The 21,011-nt window shown below is 53.4% G+C and overlaps 1 protein-coding gene across 2 annotated transcripts in view; it reads right to left on the reverse strand.

The window, feature by feature from the left end:
• Positions 1–4,694: 4,694 nt before the first annotated feature.
• ZNF282 (zinc finger protein 282) overlaps positions 4,695–21,011 on the reverse strand; it is a 31,295-nt gene continuing 14,978 nt past the window's right edge. For both annotated transcript variants that reach the window (XM_049714716.1, XM_049714715.1), the window contains exons 3-8: positions 18,664–18,790; positions 18,042–18,161; positions 16,087–16,206; positions 14,235–14,348; positions 13,010–13,123; positions 4,695–7,365 (exon numbers count right to left, since the gene is read on the reverse strand). In XM_049714716.1, coding sequence (XP_049570673.1) covers positions 6,572–7,365; positions 13,010–13,123; positions 14,235–14,348; positions 16,087–16,206; positions 18,042–18,161; positions 18,664–18,790 — 1,389 coding nt within the window. In that variant the 3' untranslated portion in view covers positions 4,695–6,571. The remainder of the gene's footprint in view (positions 7,366–13,009; positions 13,124–14,234; positions 14,349–16,086; positions 16,207–18,041; positions 18,162–18,663; positions 18,791–21,011) is intronic.

Raw genomic sequence — 21,011 nt, forward strand, 5'->3', positions numbered from 1 at the left:
AAAACTTACTGTCAGATACAGAAAAAAAAAGTATTATGATTGTGGAGGCAGACATATCAGGACAAAGGATTAAACGGTTCAGTTATAGAACTCACACTCTCTATTCTGTTTCTATGTCCACCAGGCAAACTTCTGATGATGCAGGTTCCCGTGTAGCTTCTGGGAGACAACATGCAGGTCAGACGGATGCAAATGTCCAGACCACCCCTGGAAATTATTAAACTGATTCTCTGCCTTATCTGTCAGTCTCTGAGAGTCAGCATGATTTAGCATCCCTGCCTGGAACTCTGGGAAAATATTTAGATCAAATTCCCAATGTGCAAGGGAGGTAGCACCAGGTGCTGGTTTGCAGCCTCACGGGCTTGCAGAGATGGTGCAGTGATTAGAAAGTGGGATGAGGAGTGAGAGCATCTGGGTCCCTAGCCCAGCGCTGCCACTTACGAGATGTGGACCTTGGGCAAGTCATGAACTTATCAGCACCTCCATGACCTCATTATTAGTGAGGGATAATAGTAGCACATATCTCATAGAGTTATTGTGCAGATTACATGAGTTAGTTCAAATCAAGTGCTTAGAACAGTGCCTGTCACAGGTTAGGAGCTCAAGAAGCACTTCCGATCCCTATTACTCATTGCGAGATAACAGATGGAAGTAAGGTGCTTGTGCAGCTGAATGCCTAACACAGAGCAAGCGCACGGTAACCAAGCAATTTCTCGTTTTGGCTTTGGCAAGGTCCAAGCCTTGAACTGCAATGAATTCACCAAGATAAATGTCACCTTGTTGCATCTCTTAGATGCCACCCACTTGTCCTTTGCCAATGACACTCAGATCTTGACACATGCCTTTAAATAAACTTAAATGCAGTTCACAGTTATTCCCATTGGTGGCAGTGGTATTAGAGGAATGAAGGAAATATACTCTTAGTACTTGTATCCTGTCATCTCCACATCTGTACACTATGAACGTAACATGCAGAGCTGAGAGCAAGCTTAGACATCATCTTACCCGAACCCTCATTTTCAGTGACAGAAAAAAGTATTCTTTGAATCACAAATAATATAAAGTTTAATAATGCTGTAAAATATCTTGTCCCTTTAATTTTCTATCATATGATTTATAGCATACATATTAACACATTTATGTACATATATGTATGCCCAAACATTTTTTTTAACTCAAGAACGTTTATAGACCACAGCTTTAAGACCCTTTCTAGTCTGTTCCCCTTACTACCCTGCAAGTCTCTAGATGTCTGGGACCATGTCTTTTGTGCTCCTCTCCCATCAATAACCCCCTGGGGAGCATATTCCACTCAGCTTCTGGGTCAGTGAGAACCCCAGAATGAACACTCCTTGGCTCAAGCTGACCCCCGAACCCCACTGTATATACGGATGTAGTAGGTACCTGTTAACCTTGTCAGCCTAGCACTTCTCCCTTCCTCTGGGCATATATATACCTCCTTCCCTTTGGGGATGGCTCTTTCTGGGCTCTAGCCGTGTAATTCAAACAGATGCTGCCATCTTGTTCTGTGACAATTCCAGCCTGGTCACAATGACGGAAAAGCAGCCATCTGACTCAAGCCAGCCCAATCATAGCTCCCCAGCCTCCTGGCCACAGTAGTTGAGCCAGTGGTGGGCACATGACTTAAGCTCTTCCCTTGGATTCTTCTACTGGAGCTGAGGGAACAGGTTAATTTTCTGTCTGGTGAAGCTGTAGATGTGAGTCAGGAATAGTCTTGCCCCCCGTTTTTTTTGGAGTAAGTTAATTTGAAAGAATGATCCCAACACACAGAAAGGAGCAGAGATGACACATTTTTGTCTCTGTCCAGGATTGGTTATTCAAATGTTCCTTTGAGTCTGTGAATGATTCCAGGTTCCTTCCAGAAACTTCCCATTTCTTCATGGTTGGCCAGTCAGCCTCAGGTAGGGGAACTGGGTGTCTGGGTGACAAGGAGATTTTTTACTGCACATCCTTTTACCCATTTTGAATGTACCAGGCTTGTGCAGATGGGAATTTCCTGGTGGTCCAGTGGTTAAGACTCGGCGCTTCCACTGCAGGGGGCGCGGGTTCGATCCCTGGTCTGCGAAGTAGGATCCCACATGCCACACAGCGCGGCCAAAAAAACCCAAACAAACAAACAAGAAACAGGATTTAAAAAGAAAGAAAGAAAAAAAAAAACTAGTGCAGAGTTCCTTTTAGGGAGAGAAAAGTGTTTTGTTTAGCAAAAGAGTTTTATTGGCCATTTTAATCGTGGGAAAATAGGCTCCTGGGCAGGGCTTGGAAGGCAGAAGGTGGGCAAAGATAAAACTAAATTGCTCTTCAGAGTAAATTGGGATTGGGGGGTTTCCCTGGGGAGTGAGGGACCGGAGAAGGGGAAGGGGAGCTACTCTTCAGAGGTTGGCAAGGTCCTGCGCTAGGCTGAGATGAGACCCTCTCTATGAACTTCAAACTATAAAAGTCTACTACGCGTTAAGTGTCTTACCTGGGAAAGGCAAAGGAAGGGCACAGAGCTCCACCGTCTGGGTTAACGCAGAGCTGACAGGCAAGACCGGCAGTGTGAAGGAAGATATATGTGAATTGGGGAATCCAGAAAGCGCGCAGTAACTAAGGAAAACAAACCTCTCCTCACGCCCAGATCCTTGAGATGGGGGGCAGGGCTGCTGTTTTTGACACTATGTGCTGGGGACTCAAGCCCCTTTACCATTAAAGGATATCGATCCCATTGGGACGGAAGGTGTGGGGACATCCGGGTAAACAACGCTGGCTTACGCTTCTAAGACTGGATATAGGCTCTCTCCCGACTATTTAAAAAAAAATTTTTTTTAATAAATTTATTTATTTTGGCTGTGTTCGGTCTTCGCTGCTGCGCGTGGGCTTTCTCTAGTTGCGGCGAGCGGGGTCTACTCTTCGTTGCGGTGCACGGGCTTCTCGTTGCAGTGGTTTCTCTTGTTGTGGAGCACGGGCTCTAGGAGCACGCAGGCTCAGTAGTTGTGGCTTGTGGGCTCTAAGGCGCAGGCTCAGTAGTTGTGGCTCGCGGGCTCTAGAGCCGAGGCTCAGTAGTTGTGGCGCACGGGCTTAGTTGCTCCGCGGCATATGGGATCTTTCCGGACCAAGGCTCGAGCCCCTGTCCCCTGCATTGGCAGGCGGATTCTTAACCACTGCGCCACCAGGGAAGTCCCTCCCTGTACTCTTAAATGGGAGTCTTCTTTTATAATAGGAGATAGTAAGCCTATAGCGATTAGAATGCTGAGGAATGATATGGGTTTAAAATATGTCTAAGGAGGTTTGAGCAGAGGTTGTCAGCCTTTAGCACACACTGCCAGCATCTCACTAGATTTACAGACCTACGGGAACCTCGCTGGACGGGGTAGGGGGATGTAAGATTCTTATATCCAGGGCCCCTCTTCTCAAGAATAACCATTTTAGAGATGTCCCTCCATGACGGCTCCCTAGCGAGTCAGTGTTGGATGGAATGACGGCCCCCAAACTATTAGGGTCCCAGGATGATAAAATGCTGTTACATGTTTTTCTAACAGTAACAAACCGATGGGCCAACACTGTAAAACACGGACACAGGCTGGTTCATCTTGCGCCTGGTGTGTTTACTCATTTTTCCTTTACCCTCTGCCATCACCCAATATTCCGGGACCAGAGATCAGAGAGCCAGTTATAGCGCCCAGATCCTTGATGGTGAGATAACTTTGTCCACCTGTGGCTCTTCATTTTCAGTGGCATCTAGCTTAAACCTGCCGTCTCAAGACTTCCTCTCTGAGGAAGCTATGCACTGTTTCTAAGGAGTTCTAAGGGGGGGGATGAGGGTGTCTGTGGCACAGCAGATCGCAGGCTAGCTGGCAGCCCGTCTGTGGAAGAGTCTTGGCACTGAAGGCCCTCCGTGGCCCGGTCACGACTCACCTTGCATCTACATCACCTACAACTTTATACACCCCGGCTCTAGCCAGGCCAGTCTCTGGCCTTAATGCCCCAGTTCCTGCCTCCCCGACATGTTCCATCCTCATCCCACTTTGCCTCTCCCTCCTTCCCCTGCTGCATTCAATGCACCCTTTAAGCCCCGGCTCCTCCAGGTCTAAAGGACATATAAGCTCTCAGCAGTGGGTGCTTCTCCACAGGAATCTGGTAGGAAAGAGTTTTACTCTTCATTATTTTTTAAACCGATTTTTACTGCATGCATTAATCTTTCAATTAAAATACTTTTAATTAACACATTATCGGGAGGAAAATAAAAATCCACCCCCAAAGTAGGACTGCCGTCCTGCTTCGGTAAGTGGACTGCAGGGTCCACACTGAGGATCCTCGCTGCCTGGGGGAGGTCCGCACTGAGTGTCACCACCTTTGCTCAGCTCCGGGGGGGGGGGGGCGTTAGAGCTCACTCTAGGACTCCCCCAGGGGCTGGTGCTGGAGGCTGGGTTGACTTGCGGCATAACCGAGGGGCACTTGGTGCATGGGGTCCACCAGACTAGGACGCGAGAAACCAGAAACTTGGCCTTGGCTCTCACTCATCCGTCACTAAACCTCTTTGGGAATCAGCTCCTCAAAGGTAAAATAAAGGGACAGACTCTAGCTATGGGCTCAAATGTTTCAAACACATGTCTCAGTAGGGATTTCTCCCCCTCCTTCATACTCTTAACAGCCCAAAGAAGCAACAAACAAACAAACAAAAAAACCTGTTGGCCTTACTTCCCATGATTTAGGTTATGAAAATGTTGATTTTCTCCGCGTGCTTTTGAAAAGCAGAATACTGCTGCCTCCCAACCAGTACAATGGACTAGAGAGTCCCCTTCTGCTCCAACAGAACTCCATTGAGCTTGTCTATATTTAACTTATTTTCTTAAGATTTGCCTCCTTCAAAAAGCAGAATAAAGGGGGGAAAAAATCCCAGTTAGCTGGATTCCAGTTCATTGAGGGTTTACTGTACGAAGCCACGCTGGAGAGCCCTCCGGCCTTGTGAACATGCAGTCTGCAATCTGGACACCTTTTATTTAATTTCAAGAATTCCCTTTGCACGGCAAAAAGGGGTCTGAGGAAAGCAGAGCGGCACAGATGAGGGGAAGGGCAGAAGCAGAGCGCTCACACACGTGCTCCCCAGCTGGGAGAGAAGTGGGATCGATGGCAGGAGCGGAAGTCATTCTTGACACAAACAAGGGTCCTGGGGCGTGCCACCCCACCCCAGTGCCTGGCCATGCAAGACGCAGATAGGGAGGCTGTGGCCCATCAGGACCACAGAGCAGATGTACTGACACGGGGAGTCCTCTGGGCGCCTCCCGAGGCGCCTGCAGGGTCTGGAGCAGAGGAGGGTCTGTGTCCATGTCCATGAGCATGGTCGGTTAACAGACAGCACCAGTTGGGAGGCTCAGGGCAGGAGAGAGACTGAGGCTCTCAGACACTAGCACCTACTGGCCCTGGCCCTCCTGGGAAGAGACTCACTTCCTCGATAGCTGCTCTTGCAGCAAGAGCCTCTCCCTCACCCCTGTGCCCTGGGAAACGAATAAATCATCAGGATGAGGTCTGAGCCAGGGTGCTAGCTGCCTCTGGAGGGCCAGGTCACTGCTGTGCAGTGGAAAGATGCTGCTGCACCAGGTAGAGGGACTGGAGGTGGGAGGGACAGGCTGGGGGCCGGGGGCCGTCCCTCCCGCCCAGCAGTGCCCACACAGGAAGAACCTTCTGGAAGCACAACCCCGGGCATTTTCTAGTCAATCTATTCCCCATTCCCAGTAACCCCATGAGTTGGCCCCTGTTGCTTCTGATTATTTTTGGTGGGTCAGGGGAAAGAGAGAGGAGAGAGACCAGGCCAGAGAGGTCTCTCACATGCCAGAGGTAGGCAGTGTGTGTGGTGGGGACACTGCGCTGGGGGCAGGGCTCTGGTCCCAGCCCTGCCACTCTCTTCTGTGTGATCTCGGGCAAACCATCTCACCTGTGTCTCACTTTCCTCAGCTATCAAGTCAGGAAAATCCTACCCCACGTACCTCAGAGGGATAGGCTAAGGGTGAAAATAGATAACGGATAGAAAACGTGTTTAAAAAAGTATAAAGCGCTATTCAAACGCGAGGCAGTGTTGTCATCACGGAGATCCATCCCTTAGCACGTCCCTCCTCTCACCAGGACACCTTCGCTTCCTTTTTTAGGGTCTCTTAACTTTAGGACCTATTTCTTTATCTCAGAAGGGTTCCGAGACTCCTTGGTGGTTTCCCCTGATCACAATCTGTGACCCCAGAGGCCCAATGGGCACGCTAGGTGTCTGAGGGGGGGTGCCGGAAGAGGGACCTACCCGCTGTCCTTCCGGCACCTTCCCTGCGCCGGCCCCCTTGGTCCACCCTATGAGAAGAGCTGGGCTGTCCATTCAGGCCGGACAGGTCTAGGGTACCCCTGCCCCACACTCAGGGGACCCCATCTGGAGTGCAATTCCTGTTCCCGACTTCCAGCAGGTGGCGGGTAGAGGGAGGGAAGGCGCCCCGAGAACCAAGTGCAGGATCGGATGGTGGGGCCTCAGGACGCCCCCAGGCTCGCCCCCGCCCCCTGCTCCTGCCGCCGGGCCCTTCCCTCCCCCGGCCCAGCCCTAGTCTCGCTCTGGCGGCGCCTGGAGGGGCCGCTGGGCCCCGAGGCCCGGTCCGCCGCCGCTGTGCACGCGCAGGTGGTCCTTGAGCGACTCCTTGTAGCGGAAGCTCTTGCCGCACTCGCCGCACGTGTAGGGCCGCTCGCCGGTGTGGATGCGCTGGTGCTTGAGCAGGTTCTGCTTGCGGATGAAGCTCTTGCCGCACAGCGCGCACTGGAAGGGCCGCTCGCCCGTGTGCAGCCGCTGGTGGTTCTGCAGGTGCTCCTTGCGGCTGTAGGTCTTCTCGCACTCGGAGCACTTGTAGGGCCGCTCGCCGCGGTGCGTCATCTGGTGGCGGATGAGGCCCGAGTGGCAGTTGAAGCTCTTCTCGCACTCGGCGCACTCGTACGGCCGCTCCTTGGTGTGGCTGCGGTGGTGGATGATGAGGCTTTTGCGCACACCGAAGCTCTTGCCGCACTCCGGGCACGAGTAGGGCTTGCTGCGCGCGCCGTGCAGGAGGAGGCTCCGGCGGAGGCCGCCCGGGCAGCAGCTGCCGCAGCCCCCGCCGCCCCCGCCTGGGCCCCCGCCCGCGCCCCCCGCGGCCCCGCCGCCGCCCGCCTGGCCGCCCGCCTGCGCCCCGCCCGCGCCCCGCTCCCCAGGCAGCGCGGGGAAGCCGTCGTCCAGCAGCGCGCCCCCGCCGCGGCTCGGGGGGCCGCCCGCGTCCTCGGGGGGCGCCGGCAGCGGGGGCAGGCTCTGCGGGGCGGGCGGGGGCTGCGGCGGGGCCGGGGGCGGGTTCTTCACCATCAGCAGGCTGTCACCTGGGGGGGAGACACGAAGAAGCGACATGCTGACACTGCTCGGTCCAGGACTCACGCCGTCCCTGCAAGGGGGCCCCGGGCCTTAACTAGTTCCTCTGCGGCTTCCTGCGAGTCACAGGCTAGCCGGGCCTCAGCTTCTCTAAAGGATGAGGGGATTGAACAAGGCAAATGATCAAGTTCCCTGTGCTCGAGGGTTCCCCAACCCTCGGAGCTGCACAGAGCCACCAGCTGGAGAGCACCTGAAGCGGGTCAGGCAGGTGGCACGCAGTTAGGATAGGAAACACCCCCAGATGCCGGGAGCCGGTGGGCAGAGGAGCGGTGCTCTGCGGAAGTCCCCTTGGAAGGCGGAATCGCCTGGAAATAATAAGACTTAATTGTATTCTGATGTTCAGTGCTAATTTACCTACGGAGAATCTCTCGACTGGAGGGAGAGAGTCTGCCAGAACCTATCCCAGGTGAAAAGCCCGTCTGAAGGCCTACAGGAGGGGAACGCAGGGGGCCGGGCGCATAACCACCCTGCGATTTGCAGTTATGTCTCCACTAAGCAGGCAGCCTTCGGCCTTGTACTGCGGCGGGGTCAGCTGGGTTGATATGAGTCCCACCCTGGCGCCTGACCCCACCTGGCCGCGGACCACATGTGACTGGCGCTCTCCTCATCCTCGTGTGGAAGTGGCTGCCCAGCCAGCATCCCCAGGAAGCGCCTGTCTCGCTCCTGCAATGGTGCCCTTTCCTGCACCCCTGAGTCTCCAGGGTTCATGGTTCCACACGACCTTGGGGGCAGTGGGGCACAAAGCCCAGGCTCTGGGCATCGGAGCAGCGATCTGAGGCCCAGGACTCCGACTTCCAAGGCACTACTGGGTTTGCTGACTGTATTTAGGAGTCTTCTCTTTCCTTCACCCTCCATCACCTCCCCGATCCCCAGTTCACAGTCCTTTCTTCCTGCAGGAGCCCCCTCCCCGTGACATGTGTTCCTTATGTGACACTCCTAGACAGACTGGGCCCAGCCTGCCCCCCTCTATCCCAACCAACACTGACCAGGCAAAGAACCATTTCCATAGGACACTGGCCAGGGGCAGGGGCCACTGTAACTCTCCTAGCCTCAATCCAGGATGTCATGCCGTCAATCCTGCAGGTTTGGCTGTGGCCTCTGTCACAGCTGCACTGTGGGCCTTGCTTCTCCCTCTACCCGATTGGCTACTCTCCCTCCTCCGTGGGTGTTATTCCCAAGAGGACCCCTAAGGAAACCACGTGTACGTAAACCTCCATCTCAGGGACTGTTTCCCAGGAAACCCAACCCCAAACAATCCTAATCCTACTCTGATCATTCTTCAAACTCGGAGTGAGCACCAGACCACTTCTGTCAACTGCCTCCCTGCTCCGCCCCGCCCCCCGCCTCTGTTCTCCCTTCCCGACCCAGCTTAGCTCCTGTGGTCCCTCTGCCCCTCTCTCCTCTGTTGGGCTTGCCTGGGGGACCCCAATGCAGTGACAGCACTCAAGTAGCTGAAGGCTGCTGGAGAAGATCACACACCTCAAACCCTGGCATCCTACCCCATGACTCAGCATGCCCCAGTTTTCCACTCTCCATGGGGATTACGTCACACCATCTCCTCCCACCTCTAACATGAGGACTTTCACTCTAGAACTCACTGGCCAGTAACTGATTCAGATACAAGCACGGGACCTTGTTCTGGCCGATGAGATGTGTTTGCTGGGAGGCTTCTGGGAAAGCATCCTCACTCCTTGGAGACAGCGCAGGCAAAAAGACGGCCTCTCCTTTCCCTCTGGGCCTGGAGGTGATACTTGGAACAGCTGTGGCCAACTTGCTCCATCCACACCAAGGATGAGCGAACAAGCAGTTGGAAAGAACCTGGGTCCTTGATAATATAGCTGCATCCTTGAGCCAACCAAGGCTAGAACTGGACTACCTCTTAGTTACGTAAGAGGATAAATGTCTTCATTCTTTAAAGCAGTTTGAATATTCAATCAATTGTACGTATGTAAAGAAATCCCAGTAAACACTCTGGACACAGAGGCTCCAGTGCGGTTCTCTGGTAGGCAGTACTGTCACTCATCGCTGTGCGGGGAGCAGGACACTCCCGACTCCACAGGGAGTAGACAACAGAAGCTTCATGCTTAGGACCCTCCCAGACCTGGTCCTGCGGATCTCCCCTTTCAGCTGGTTCTGATTTGAATCCATCCTCTTGCTCTAATAAAACTAATTGTAAGTATAGCACTTTCCTGAGTCCTGTGAGTTGTTCTAGGGAATTACTGCACCTGAGGCGTTAATGGAGACCCCTGAATTTGCAGCCAGCTGGTCAGAAGTGCGGGTGGTCTGGGGACCCTCGAACTTGCAGCTGCTGTGTAAGATGAGAGCAGTCACGTGGAGAACGAGGTGCCTCACCTGTGAAGTCTGGCCTAATCCCAGGTGGTTGGTGTCAGAAGTCCTTGCAACCTGTAACTCCCCAATCAATCTAGCCCCAGGCTCTCCAACTTCAGACTCCTATGTTCATCTGTCTACTTGACATTGCTACCTGGATGTCATCTCAAGTTGAACGGGTCCAGAGGAGAACACCTAATTTACACAGCTAACCTGCTGCTTTTCCAGGACTCACCATTTCAGCAAACAGCACCCATTCGCCCAGTGTTTCCGGATCAAAACCTAGGAGTCACTCTTGTCTCCTCATCCACCACAGACAATCTATCAGTTATATTTCCAACCATCACCTCTTGACCTGGTCTCTACCCACTACATTAGCTCCTACATGGTTTCCCTGCTTCTGGCCCTTTCTCCCCACCTGACTCCAGTCAATTCCCAAACGTACGTTTTAAAAATGTAAACCAGATCACGTCACCACTGTGTTTCAAACCCTCTGTTAGTCTCCTTTCATATTAGAATAAAATCCAGACGCTAACCTGGCCCATAGGTCATACGTGGTCAGACTCCTCCTTGTCTATTGCTCCAACCTCCTTCCCCAGATGGCCTTCCTTATGGCCTTCCCTTCCCCAGCAGCCCCGTGGTCAGCTCCTTCTCGTGATCTGGACACACTCGAGTGCTTCTTCCTTTCCTGCCCCGACTCCCGGCCCCCTGTTTTCCCTGAGTCGTCACCCTCAGAGCGTTTACCACCCCGAGTTTATCTTGTTTGTGTGATTACTGTTCATCACCGTCCCACAAAAGGAAAGGCCCCTGGCCCTTCTTCACCACTTATTCCAAGTGCCTGTAGTACTGCGTAGCATAGAGCAGGCACGAGGTAAATACTTGTTAAGTAACAGAGACTAAAAAAGGCTGGAATCACTGTTTTAACCAGTTTTAACCCAAGGCAGTACATGGGAATTTCAGGAGGCTGCTTTCAAATCGTATCCTGTGACTTGCGAGTGTGTTTTGAGTGCTGGCGTCCGGGTAGGGTGGTCTGGCCTGAGGCTCCCCACTCTCTCCAGAAGCACCCAGTAGCCACTGAACTCCAAACCCCTATTCACACTTCCTGCTTCAGTGGAGCCCCATGCACGTTACTTCTGAGTGAACCAGACTTTTTTCCTGTCTTACACTAACTGTCAGAGAGCAGAGAATAATATCCACTCATTAATATATAAAGCCAGGAATCCTTTTTACTAAAAGGTAACGTCCGGTTAGGCTGACGTCTGACTTTGAGTTAAGCAGGACACCGGGTCTTTCTCTCTTGTTTACGGCAGGGCCAGGGAAGGGGGTTGGCGTGAACATGCATGTATTTCTGTGTTTTACTCTCTAGCCCTGCCCCCTCTCCCCTTCCGAGCCCCCTCCAGAAGACTACCACATGATGCCATGTCTTACCAAAAGTCCACCTGGTGGTCCTTGGCAACCACAGCACTAGGTGGGTTTTAAACCTCAAAGAAATCACAGGTGAGATACTAATTTCACATCCCAACATTAATGAGCGGAAGGCAGGTTCATTTTGGGAGAAAGACAAGAGGCTCTGATACGAGGCTCTAGTGACTGGGCGGGCAGGAGAAGCGTTTCCAGATACCCCTCTCTCCCAGCTCTGGGCCTTTCTTCCCAAATGCAAACTTTCTAAGGCCTCCCAGAGACAAAACAGCACGAGGCAAACTGTTCTATGAGCCGCTCGGCATATTCGAACTGGAGAAGGAAAGCATTTTGGTAATTTGCAAAGCCTGGCGATTTCTGCACGAGTTTCTCACGCTGTTTTCACAACCACGCAGGTCCCAGGAAAAGGCTCCTTGAAGCCCACACGCTCTTAGCCAAGTTGGAGAAGTCGGAAGGCAGCGCCGAGGGCAAAGATTTGGGCGGAGTTTCCTGGCACAATGTTTGCTGATCTGGTACCCCTGCCTTCAGGGCCAGGGCTAGAAATGGTGGCCTGAGTGCTGCAGAGGATGGGGTAGCATCAAGCTATCGCTTCTTCCTGCCCTCACAGGCGGTCCCCCGGATGTCCCTGTCACATCCCACCCCACCAGCAGGTTAGAAAGAGGACAACTGAAATTCTGTTTTAGACAAGGATGTGCACTGTTCCTCTGCCATCCCCTGCCCATTCCTCCGGCCCCACTCTGCTCTTCCAGACTGAACTAAGTCTGTCTCACGGAGAGCGAGATCCGCTCACCTGGGTTTTAAATGTCCCTTCAGATTCAGAAATAACCCGTGTCCTCAGCTCTGACATGGATTTCGAGCTCTCAGAGGGTGTCAGGAACGTGAGCAAGGAACATATGATTAACTGTCCCTTCACCACCCCAATCACCCAGAGGACGTTAAGCCAGCTGTTTCAGTGGTACTGGCCCTGGCAAGGAGTGTGAGCCTGATGCGACGCGTTACCTAACCCACCAACACATGCCAGAGGTCCTCAGCCAGTCAGGGGGCTTCCAGAAAGACCCAAGAGAGCCAAGTCAGGGGAGGTATTTGGCCTCACACTTGCCGGCAGAAGAAACTCCCCTCTTCCTATCTGAGCTTCAGGATCTTCCCAGTTACTCCGGGAGGTCAGCTGCCAGGGTGCTCTGGTGAGTGTTTCCTAGTGTGTGAGCCGCCTGCTGCCATCACCTGCTGTGACTCCACTGCCTCAGCTCGCTCCCAGCCTGCTCGCCTTTCCCTGTTGTGATGGGTTGAATTATATCCCCCCAAAAGATAACATCAAAATCTGGACCCCCCAAGTACTTCAGAATGTGACCTTATTTGGAAATAGGATTTTTCCAGGTGTAGTTAAGATGAGGTCATACTGGAGGAGGGCAGGCCCCTGATCCAATGTGACTCGTGACCTTGTAAGACACAGAACGTGTGAAGACAGAAGATTGGGGTGACACATCCACAGACCAAGGAACACCAAAGATCACCAACAAACACAGAAGCTAGGCAGAGGCAAGGCAGGGCTCCCCTACAGCTTTCAGAGGGAGCATGGCCGTGCCGACCCTTTGATTTCAGGCTCCAGGCCTCCAGAACTATGAAGGAATAAATTTCTGCTGTTTTAGGCCACCCAGTTGGGTATTTTTGTCAAGACAGCCCTAGGAAGCTAACATACCTGCCATCCTCCAGAAGGAAAGGGGACAGTGCTTTGATACAGGCCTTCAAAAGGCTGCCATGACAGAACATCACCTTACAAGGGGCTAGGCTGGGTGAGCAACCGTCCCTGTGGACAAAACACCCAGGGGCCCCGCGGGGTGCGCCACTCACCGGGGCCAGAATCTAATCCGAGCTCTCCTTCCATGGCGTCGCGAGGGCCCCACGGGTATGGCTGCTCCTCCTGCTTTATCCATGACAAGATGTCGTGTGCGGAGATCAGAGACTCTGTTCGGGGAAAGAAGGCAGTCTTAGAGCCTGTTCCTTTCCACCGAGCATCCCACCGGAAGTTCGAACACTGCCACGTGCAGAGGCCGCTGCTCTGCTCAGAGGGCGTGTGGCAGTTTGGGTATCCCTGTCCCCACCCCGTCAACAGCCTCCCCAGATGGGACCTCACTGGTCCTGCTGCCGGGGAGGAGGCTGTGTGGAGGCAGAGCCAGGACCGGAACCCAGGTCTTCTGGCTCTGCCCTCGGAGCCCCAGGGCCATCTGCGGGGCCAGGCCGGAGGGGAGTCTGGCCTCTGATGGCCCACAGGACCAAGGGAGGAGAGGTCGGCCTTCCAGATCGGCAACGGCAGAAGCAGTGGACAAAGGTCATTAACAGGAACTGCAGTGGACACTGCCGCCTCTCTGTCGGGAGGGCACTGCTTCCTCTTCTGCCCTGGACCCCGTCAACTTCCCCCCCTTGTGAAGCTGCAGAGTTGACAAACGACACGGAATCCTAGATCTTACAGCTGCTTCTTTTCCTGGTGTGCGGGGCTGCATGAGACTTTGGGGTCACAACCAGCAAACAAGATGACACTGGCCTCCTCCAGCTCTGCAAGCATATGTGAACACACGCGCACACACAGTGCACACGCACACCCGCATGCGCACACACGCCCGCGTGCACACGCACGTGGGGCCTGGGCGGGCAGAGCTTCCCTATTGTTCTTTTATGCTTCCCTTTATGCCTGGACTTTCCCCAGAAGTTTCCTGGGAGACATCTTACTACTATTCACTCAAGGAAGACTCCGGGAAAAGTAAAATTACTTTCTTTCTTTCTGTCACAGAAATATATACCACTTTTAAAAGGCTTTTTAATTATATTTCAGAAATCAGTGAAGTCATGTTAGTATCAGTTCACTGACAGTACAAATTATTAGTGTGATGATTCCTTTAGAGAAATCCTCCCCACTTTTCTAATAGTTATATGCCGAAATGTATACAAAGTCACCACCTGAGGAACACACTAGTTTATCCCCTGAGTCTTTCACTGGCCTTTGACGAAAGTGACTCGATCGGATAGATTTTCTGGCGGTTACAGAAGTCATCTCCACGTGCCCCGACGGCGCGCTCACCTGAGTTGGGGTCCGTTGGAATGTCCCTCTCCGCCAACTCCTGCTGAGCCCACACGCACGGGGGGTCTTCCTGCTTGATCCGGGACAGGAGGTCTTGGGCAGAAGCTGGTGAGTCTGCTTGTGGGAACAGAGCAGCAAAGGTGTCAGGGGACACGGAAACGCCCGCAAGGTGGTGCTTTAAGTCTCTCGTGTCATGCAATGAGTTCTTTTCCCTAAACATCAGCAGTAATTACTCTAGTTAATTAAAGCTTTAGGTCAGCTTGGCCTCAGCTGCTGGAGCTTTTGCCACAAATAAGTGGATACTACAGGGGGGTGACATAACAGTGATGTCATCGAGAGAGCTTTCCTGTCCTTCAGGAACTTAACTCCTTCAACCGAGGTTCACGCCTGAGGCCTGAGCAACACCGTGGAAGGAGGTCTTCCTCCTGCAGGGACCGTCCAGGAAAATGACACCTTCCAGGAAGGCTTTTTTTTTTTTTTTTTTTTTTGCGGTACGCGGGCCTCTCACTGTTGTGGCCTCTCCCATTGTGGACCACAGGCTCCAGATGCGCAGGCCCAGCGGCCATGGCTCACGGGCCCAGCCGCTCCGCGGCATGTAGGGTCCTCCCGGACAGGGGCACGAACCCGTGTCCCCTGCATCAGCAGGCGGACTCTCAACCATTGCGCCACCGGGGAAGCCCCAGGAAGCCTTTTATCTTAACCATCTTAATGGGATTTTTCTAAGATGTATCCTACACCCTCTTTCCTCTGCAGAGTCTATTAAACCTCATTTACCCTTTATTGCCTTCTTATCTCTTAAAGATCCCTCTGAAGCACTGTGATGCTCTCTGAGGAACTGGCCGGATGAATTGGGAAGCGGAAAGGGCTGCTATCACTCACCTATGAGTGTGAGGCTTTGACTAAGGGGGATGAGGTTTGTGGAGCTCTAACCTGTGGATAAGTAAAGAGCTATAGTGTGTTAATATATCTTGTGACGGTTAATTTTATGTGTCAACTTGCCTAGACCACAGTACCCAGATACTGGGCCAAACATTCTTCTCGATGTTTCTGTGTTGTTTTTTTTTGTTTTGAGGAGTTCAACAAGACTTTGAGTAAGGTGGACTGCCTTCCATAATGTGGGTGGGCCCCGTCCCACCACCTGACGGCCTTAATGACAAGAGACTGACATCCCGAGGAAAAGGGAATCCTGCCGGCAGATTGCCCCGGTGCTCCAGTTGGCAGAAGCCAGCTCCTTAAATTCAATCACTCCATCAATATCTCTACACACATGCGCACACACACGCACACACACACTCACCCTGTTGACTGTTTGGAGAACTCTGACTAATAAATACGTATCTTCTCTAACAGAGATCTCACATACAAAGTCCAGCCAGAATGCTGTCGAAGAGGAGCTATCCAGACCTCCTGACAGGACTGTGGCCGTGCGGGGCCTGACACAGAGGCAGCAGCCATAAGTGCTTGGTTAAAACAACGAAAGCTCTTGCCACCAGTTGGAAGCAGGTCTCACGGACCCACAGATTCCCCCACCCACGGGACCTGTAAAACGCCTCACACTCAGTACTTCTGCAGATACTGCTTTCCAAGGGAAGAAAGGAACAGTTAAAAACTGATATTACAAAGAAGAGAAAACAGAACGGCTAAGCCCAGACGTGCTGGCAACTCGTCCACGTCGTGTGCCGAGTCTGCGGCTCGTGGGAAACCCTGTCTCTCCATCCATCCTGGACCCACAATCTTCCGTTTTCAGCTCAGGCCTCTGGCCTGGCACACACGTCAGACAACGCTGGGCGCCCGCAGACCACGTTGGACTTTGCTCTGCCACCCGGCTTGGGCGGCCAGTCAGCTCACTCACCGGTAATGGACTCTGTGGGGATGGCTCTTTCCTCCAGGCCCCGCTGACCCCGGGCACACAGGGCCTCCTCCCGCTTCACCTGAGAGGACGTGTCCTGTGCAGGCATCAGGGGCTCTGCTCCTGGGGACAGAGAATCACATCGTTTGGTGCCGTTTTCATGAATGATCGTCAGCTGGACGTTCTCGGGGTCAGGAGCACGGCTGACAGCACTGGCCAGGGAAGAGCATGGGGTCTTGGGTTTCTCTGGGCAACTATGGGGAACCCCCAGGAGCAGAAGGTCCTGGGAGCAGAGAGGCGATCGACATTCAGGACAAGGGGGTAGGCCAAGCCACAAAATGAGGTGTGGTAAGGCTGGGACAGGGTTCCAGAAACAGCCCACGCTGGGTGGGTGCTAATCAGGACAGGCCATAGGTCTCCCTCCATGTGGGAGACATTCGTCCTTGTTCTGCACCCCAGTCAGGAAGAGTGGGCCAGATAGACAGACAGACAGACACACACACACACACACACACACACACACACACACATGAAGTTAGACTGGGCAAAGGGAAGCAACCCCATCCCTTCCTGGAATGGATAAGGCACAGCATCCTTTTGCATAAAAGACAATAACATGTCTTCCATGCAGACCCCGTGACGTGACCACAGGGGCATGTTCCTCTTATGAGGGTCTATGGTGTGATGTATAACACTAGCCCCCGCAGGAGACAGCAGGAAAGAGACTACATGAGGAAGTGGAAGACACGGATCCTGGTTTCACCTCTGCCCCCAGCCCAGAGGATGAGTCACTTGCCCTCTCTGGCTCTCAGTCTGCTTGGTCCATCCATAAAAAGGCCACAGTGGTCCCTGTTCTATCTGGCACAGGGATGGATGGTAACTCAGTGAAACGGCTGAGGTTACATTGCTTTACTGTGAAAGGTTACCACAGCTGCTGACCTCACACATTTGTGGTACCTAAGACAGGGAAGGGGCCATTTAGACGAAACGTCCACAAGAGGCAAATGCATAGCAACCAGGGGCTGGGCGGGGGAGGTCCAGAGAACAGAGAGCAGAAGCAGGGGCTGGGCGGGGGAGGCCCAGAGAACAGGAGTGACTGCTCATGGGGGCGGGGTGCCCTATGATGAAAACGTTCTGGATTAGATAGTGATGATGGCTGCACAACTTGGCGAACTGAATGATACACTTCAAGAGTGAATTTACAGCATGCGAATTATATCTCAATAAAGAGAGCAGAATGGGGGGAGGGGGCCGCCTTGAGCCACCTTCTAGGGAAGTTTCGGTGAATACACCCTCCACTGAAAAGGGAGGAAGGGCAGAGGGCCCCAACGGGTGAAGGCTCCTGGGAGAAGGCAGAGAATACAGTTCAAGGACCAGATTTCACCTGGCCCAACGGTGCTCAGGAGAGCTGAGGTCCCGAGAAGCCTCGCACCTCCCATCACCAGGTGTGACGTTCTCGGGGAACTGGATCCTCAGAACGTAAGATCTCCCTTGAATGAGGAGAAAGCTTTGGAGGGTAAGTCTGCCTGTGATGGGGCGTCTGTGAGAACGGGGCGAGGATGCTGAAGGAGACAGCCAGGCCCGAAGCAGTCGGCCACGCACCCCACGTGCGCCACGCAGAGCCTCCTCTGCCCACCTCCCTAGGCTGGAGCTGCACTCGGGTCTAGGGTGCCCATCAGGGCTGGGAGGCTGCAAGGCGCCCCCCTCGCCCCCGCTGCTTCCTCTTCTCTCCAGCTTACCTGGGCATCTCGAGCTACACGGTTCTGACCCAAAAGACAAACATCTGTGGTGCGCTTTCTGGCCCTGAAACTCTTCCTTTAGGTGACCGCCAAATTTCAAGGGCAGCAGAACTGGCCCCACGAACAACTCGGGAGAAGCCCGCCTGGAATTCATGCAGGGATGGCGGTGCTTCTCTCCCACCCTGCCCTGGACCTAGGGCTGTCTTCGGCTGCCATCACCTGTGTCTGGATCCATCAGGATTTCTCTCTCTTCAGGGTCACGTTGCTCCCACACGCAAGGCTCTTCCCGGGGCTCGGCCTGGGGTGGAGCATCTGGCTTGGACACTGGACCTTCCGAGTCTGGAATGAGGGGGAAGGGAAGGAAGGGCTGAGTGAAGCTGATCGATGGGCCCCGATCAAGGGCGATGTGGAGCTCTCCCCTCCCCCACCCCACCCCAGCAGTCCTCTAGGTGGTGGCCGTTATGTGAGTACGTCAGGAAATCTCTCACGAGGAACTATGAAAACAAGTCAATAGATTCTCCAGTTTCCGGTCTCTGAAAGCCAGCAGCAGAGCGACTGTGGCTTATCCAAGGCTGCTGGGGGTCAGCGCGTAGTGACGCTGTTTGGCTGTGATTCTAAAATGGTGGCAGCACAGTGTTCAGCCCCGCAGTGATAGGCCCTGTTTTTACTTTCCATTCTGTTACAAGTCATTCTAACTTCCTAGCAGGCAAGCAAATCGTTTCCTGAGTTTCCATGACGTATAAACATGACACCTTGCCCGGGGGTGGTGCACCACGGGTCGAGAAGCATCTCACTCCCCACTCCCAAGGTGCTCGCCACAGGGGAGGGAAGGCGCCCTTACCCAGGGACATCAGGGTTTTGTAGTTCTCCTTAACCAGGTTGTTGTAAAGCTCCTTCTGCCATTCATCCAGGTTCTTCCACTCGTCCTCAGAGAAGTAAACAGCAATGTCTACAAAAGTCACCGGAACCTGGGCCAACAAGAGTTTTAGTCTGGAAACCCCTGCTCGCTCCTCCCCCCACCAACTCCCCATCAGGGGCACTGGGCCCGCTGCACCCACGGCCCCCATCCTGCCCGGCCCGTTTCAGTGGAGTCAGTCCACTCTGCTCCTGATCATCCTGTGCCTCCAGTAACCACTACCTTTTAAAAATTAAGCATTTAGGGCTTCCCTGGTGGCGCAGTGGTTGAGAGTCCGCCTGCCGATGCAGGGGACACGGGTTCGTGCCCCAGTCCGGGAGGATCCCACGTGCCACGGAGCCGCTGGGCCCGTGAGCCATGGCCGCTGAGCCTGCGCGTCCGGAGCCTGTGCTCCGCAACAGGAGAGGCCACAGCAGTGAGAGGCCCGCGTACAGCAAAAAAAATAAATAAATAAGTAAAAATTAAGCATTTAACCACATCCTTTGTAATTTCACTTTTAGGTAAACTGGGTACCTGAAGGTAAAGCTTTTGGCATTCAGGGTGACAGAGATGCAGTAGGTTCCTGGAGTGCGTATCAGCGAGCCAAGTCCAATAAAACCCTGTTATAGAACCTGTACTTCAGTCAGGTCACCCCTAGGTACACAGTCGCGTTTTTGTCACTAAAACTTGCCCGTGCTAAGGCTCCGGAATCTTGATCTGTTTCGTGCACCGCTACATCCCAAGCATCTAAAAGCATGTAGTTTGGAGTCAATAAATATTTGTTGAATGTGTTGAATAGCTGTTGCCAACACTAGGAAGGTCCCACTGTGGCCTGAGTCATCCAGCATCCAGTGTCAGTCACCTGGTGTTCAAGGTCATCTAATCTGCTCCATAAAGCTGTTATTTCAGTTCGACAAGGATTCTTGTCTGTACTCATTTCAGTCACTCACCATCATGGCCTCATCTCGGACAGAATTGTTCAAGATGGTTTTGCTTCCAAGACTTCAATATCTGAGCTTCACTTCTCTGACCACATAGCCTTACCTCCTACCACTTTCCCATCCCTGCTGGACCAACCTTTCCCTCTCACTCTGAAATCCAAGCCCTCAGTTCTCCCCAAGGCCCTGACCCTAGTCCATCGGTCTCTGTACCTGACACATGGCACCTTTGTGCGAATGAAAAAAGCAGCACTCTCGGTGTCAGGCCTGCTGGCGCACTGCCTGGTAAGTGGGCAGTGCTTGTACACAAATGATAAGTGCCAGCCCTGGCATCAGGTGCTCATCACCCTGAGGGCGACTGGGCAGGGGCCACGTGCAGACCTGTATGTCACCCACTGACTGATAGCTCACTCCCATCTTTAGAAACGGAACTAGAACTCCTAATTCCCTGGACCTTCCACCGGACTTCGGCAAATCCCCAACCTGGGAAAACGGATACAGACCACTTTCTTCATTTTAATTCTCTGCTCTAGATAAAAGTCACAAAATTCTGCAGGTGACAACCGCCACACACTCAGGCCTCCTGGCGATCTCGCTGGCATCTCCCTGTGTTCCCCGGGGGGCTTCTTTCGCACGCTTACCTCTCCCCAGTGCTCCCCGGGCCTCCCGCCATCTCCTCCGGGCTCCCCTTGACGGCAGGTCGCTGTTGACAAACTCCCACCTCCGCCCTCCTTCTTGCCAAGCCAGCACCCCCGCCCCCCACGTGCGCCCTTCATTTCTCCTCCTCCTGCCTGTGAAACTCAACCCAAACCACCTTTTCCCTTTGGCATTTTCCGTCTCTCCGTCTCCCCCTTCAGGACCCCCAACCCGAGAGGAGCCCCACTCAACTCTGCCACCACAAATGAGTCTACTCTTCCCCTTCACTTGATACATCCCGAGACACACGTTCTGTGCTTTCTTCCCCATCCAGGCATCTTAACCCCCGAAATCTGTCTATGAGCATCCTCTACTCTCTGAAACCTCATCCTGAGAGGTCATCAGCCTCCTGCTGTTAGCTTTCACCCCTTCAGACCTCTCTGAAAGGTCAGACCACCTTCCTGGAATTTCCTCCTGCTTGGTTTCCACGACCACGCTGCCTCCTGCCCACCTGGTTCACGTCTCCTGTACTGCTCCCTCTTCCTCGCCCCGGGACCATGGTTCTGCTCTCACCCTGCCCTGTTTCCTCACTTTCCCCTTGGCAGCTTCATTCTTTTCATGGGTTCAGTGGTTACTTCTTTGCAGATGACACCCTTCAGCTTTCCTTCCTCCCTTCAAAGTTCACATTTCAATAGCCTTCTGAGTGGCTTCATTTATTCA

Source organism: Orcinus orca, chromosome 9, assembly GCF_937001465.1.
Source record: "Orcinus orca chromosome 9, mOrcOrc1.1, whole genome shotgun sequence".
NCBI lineage: Eukaryota > Metazoa > Chordata > Mammalia > Artiodactyla > Delphinidae > Orcinus > Orcinus orca.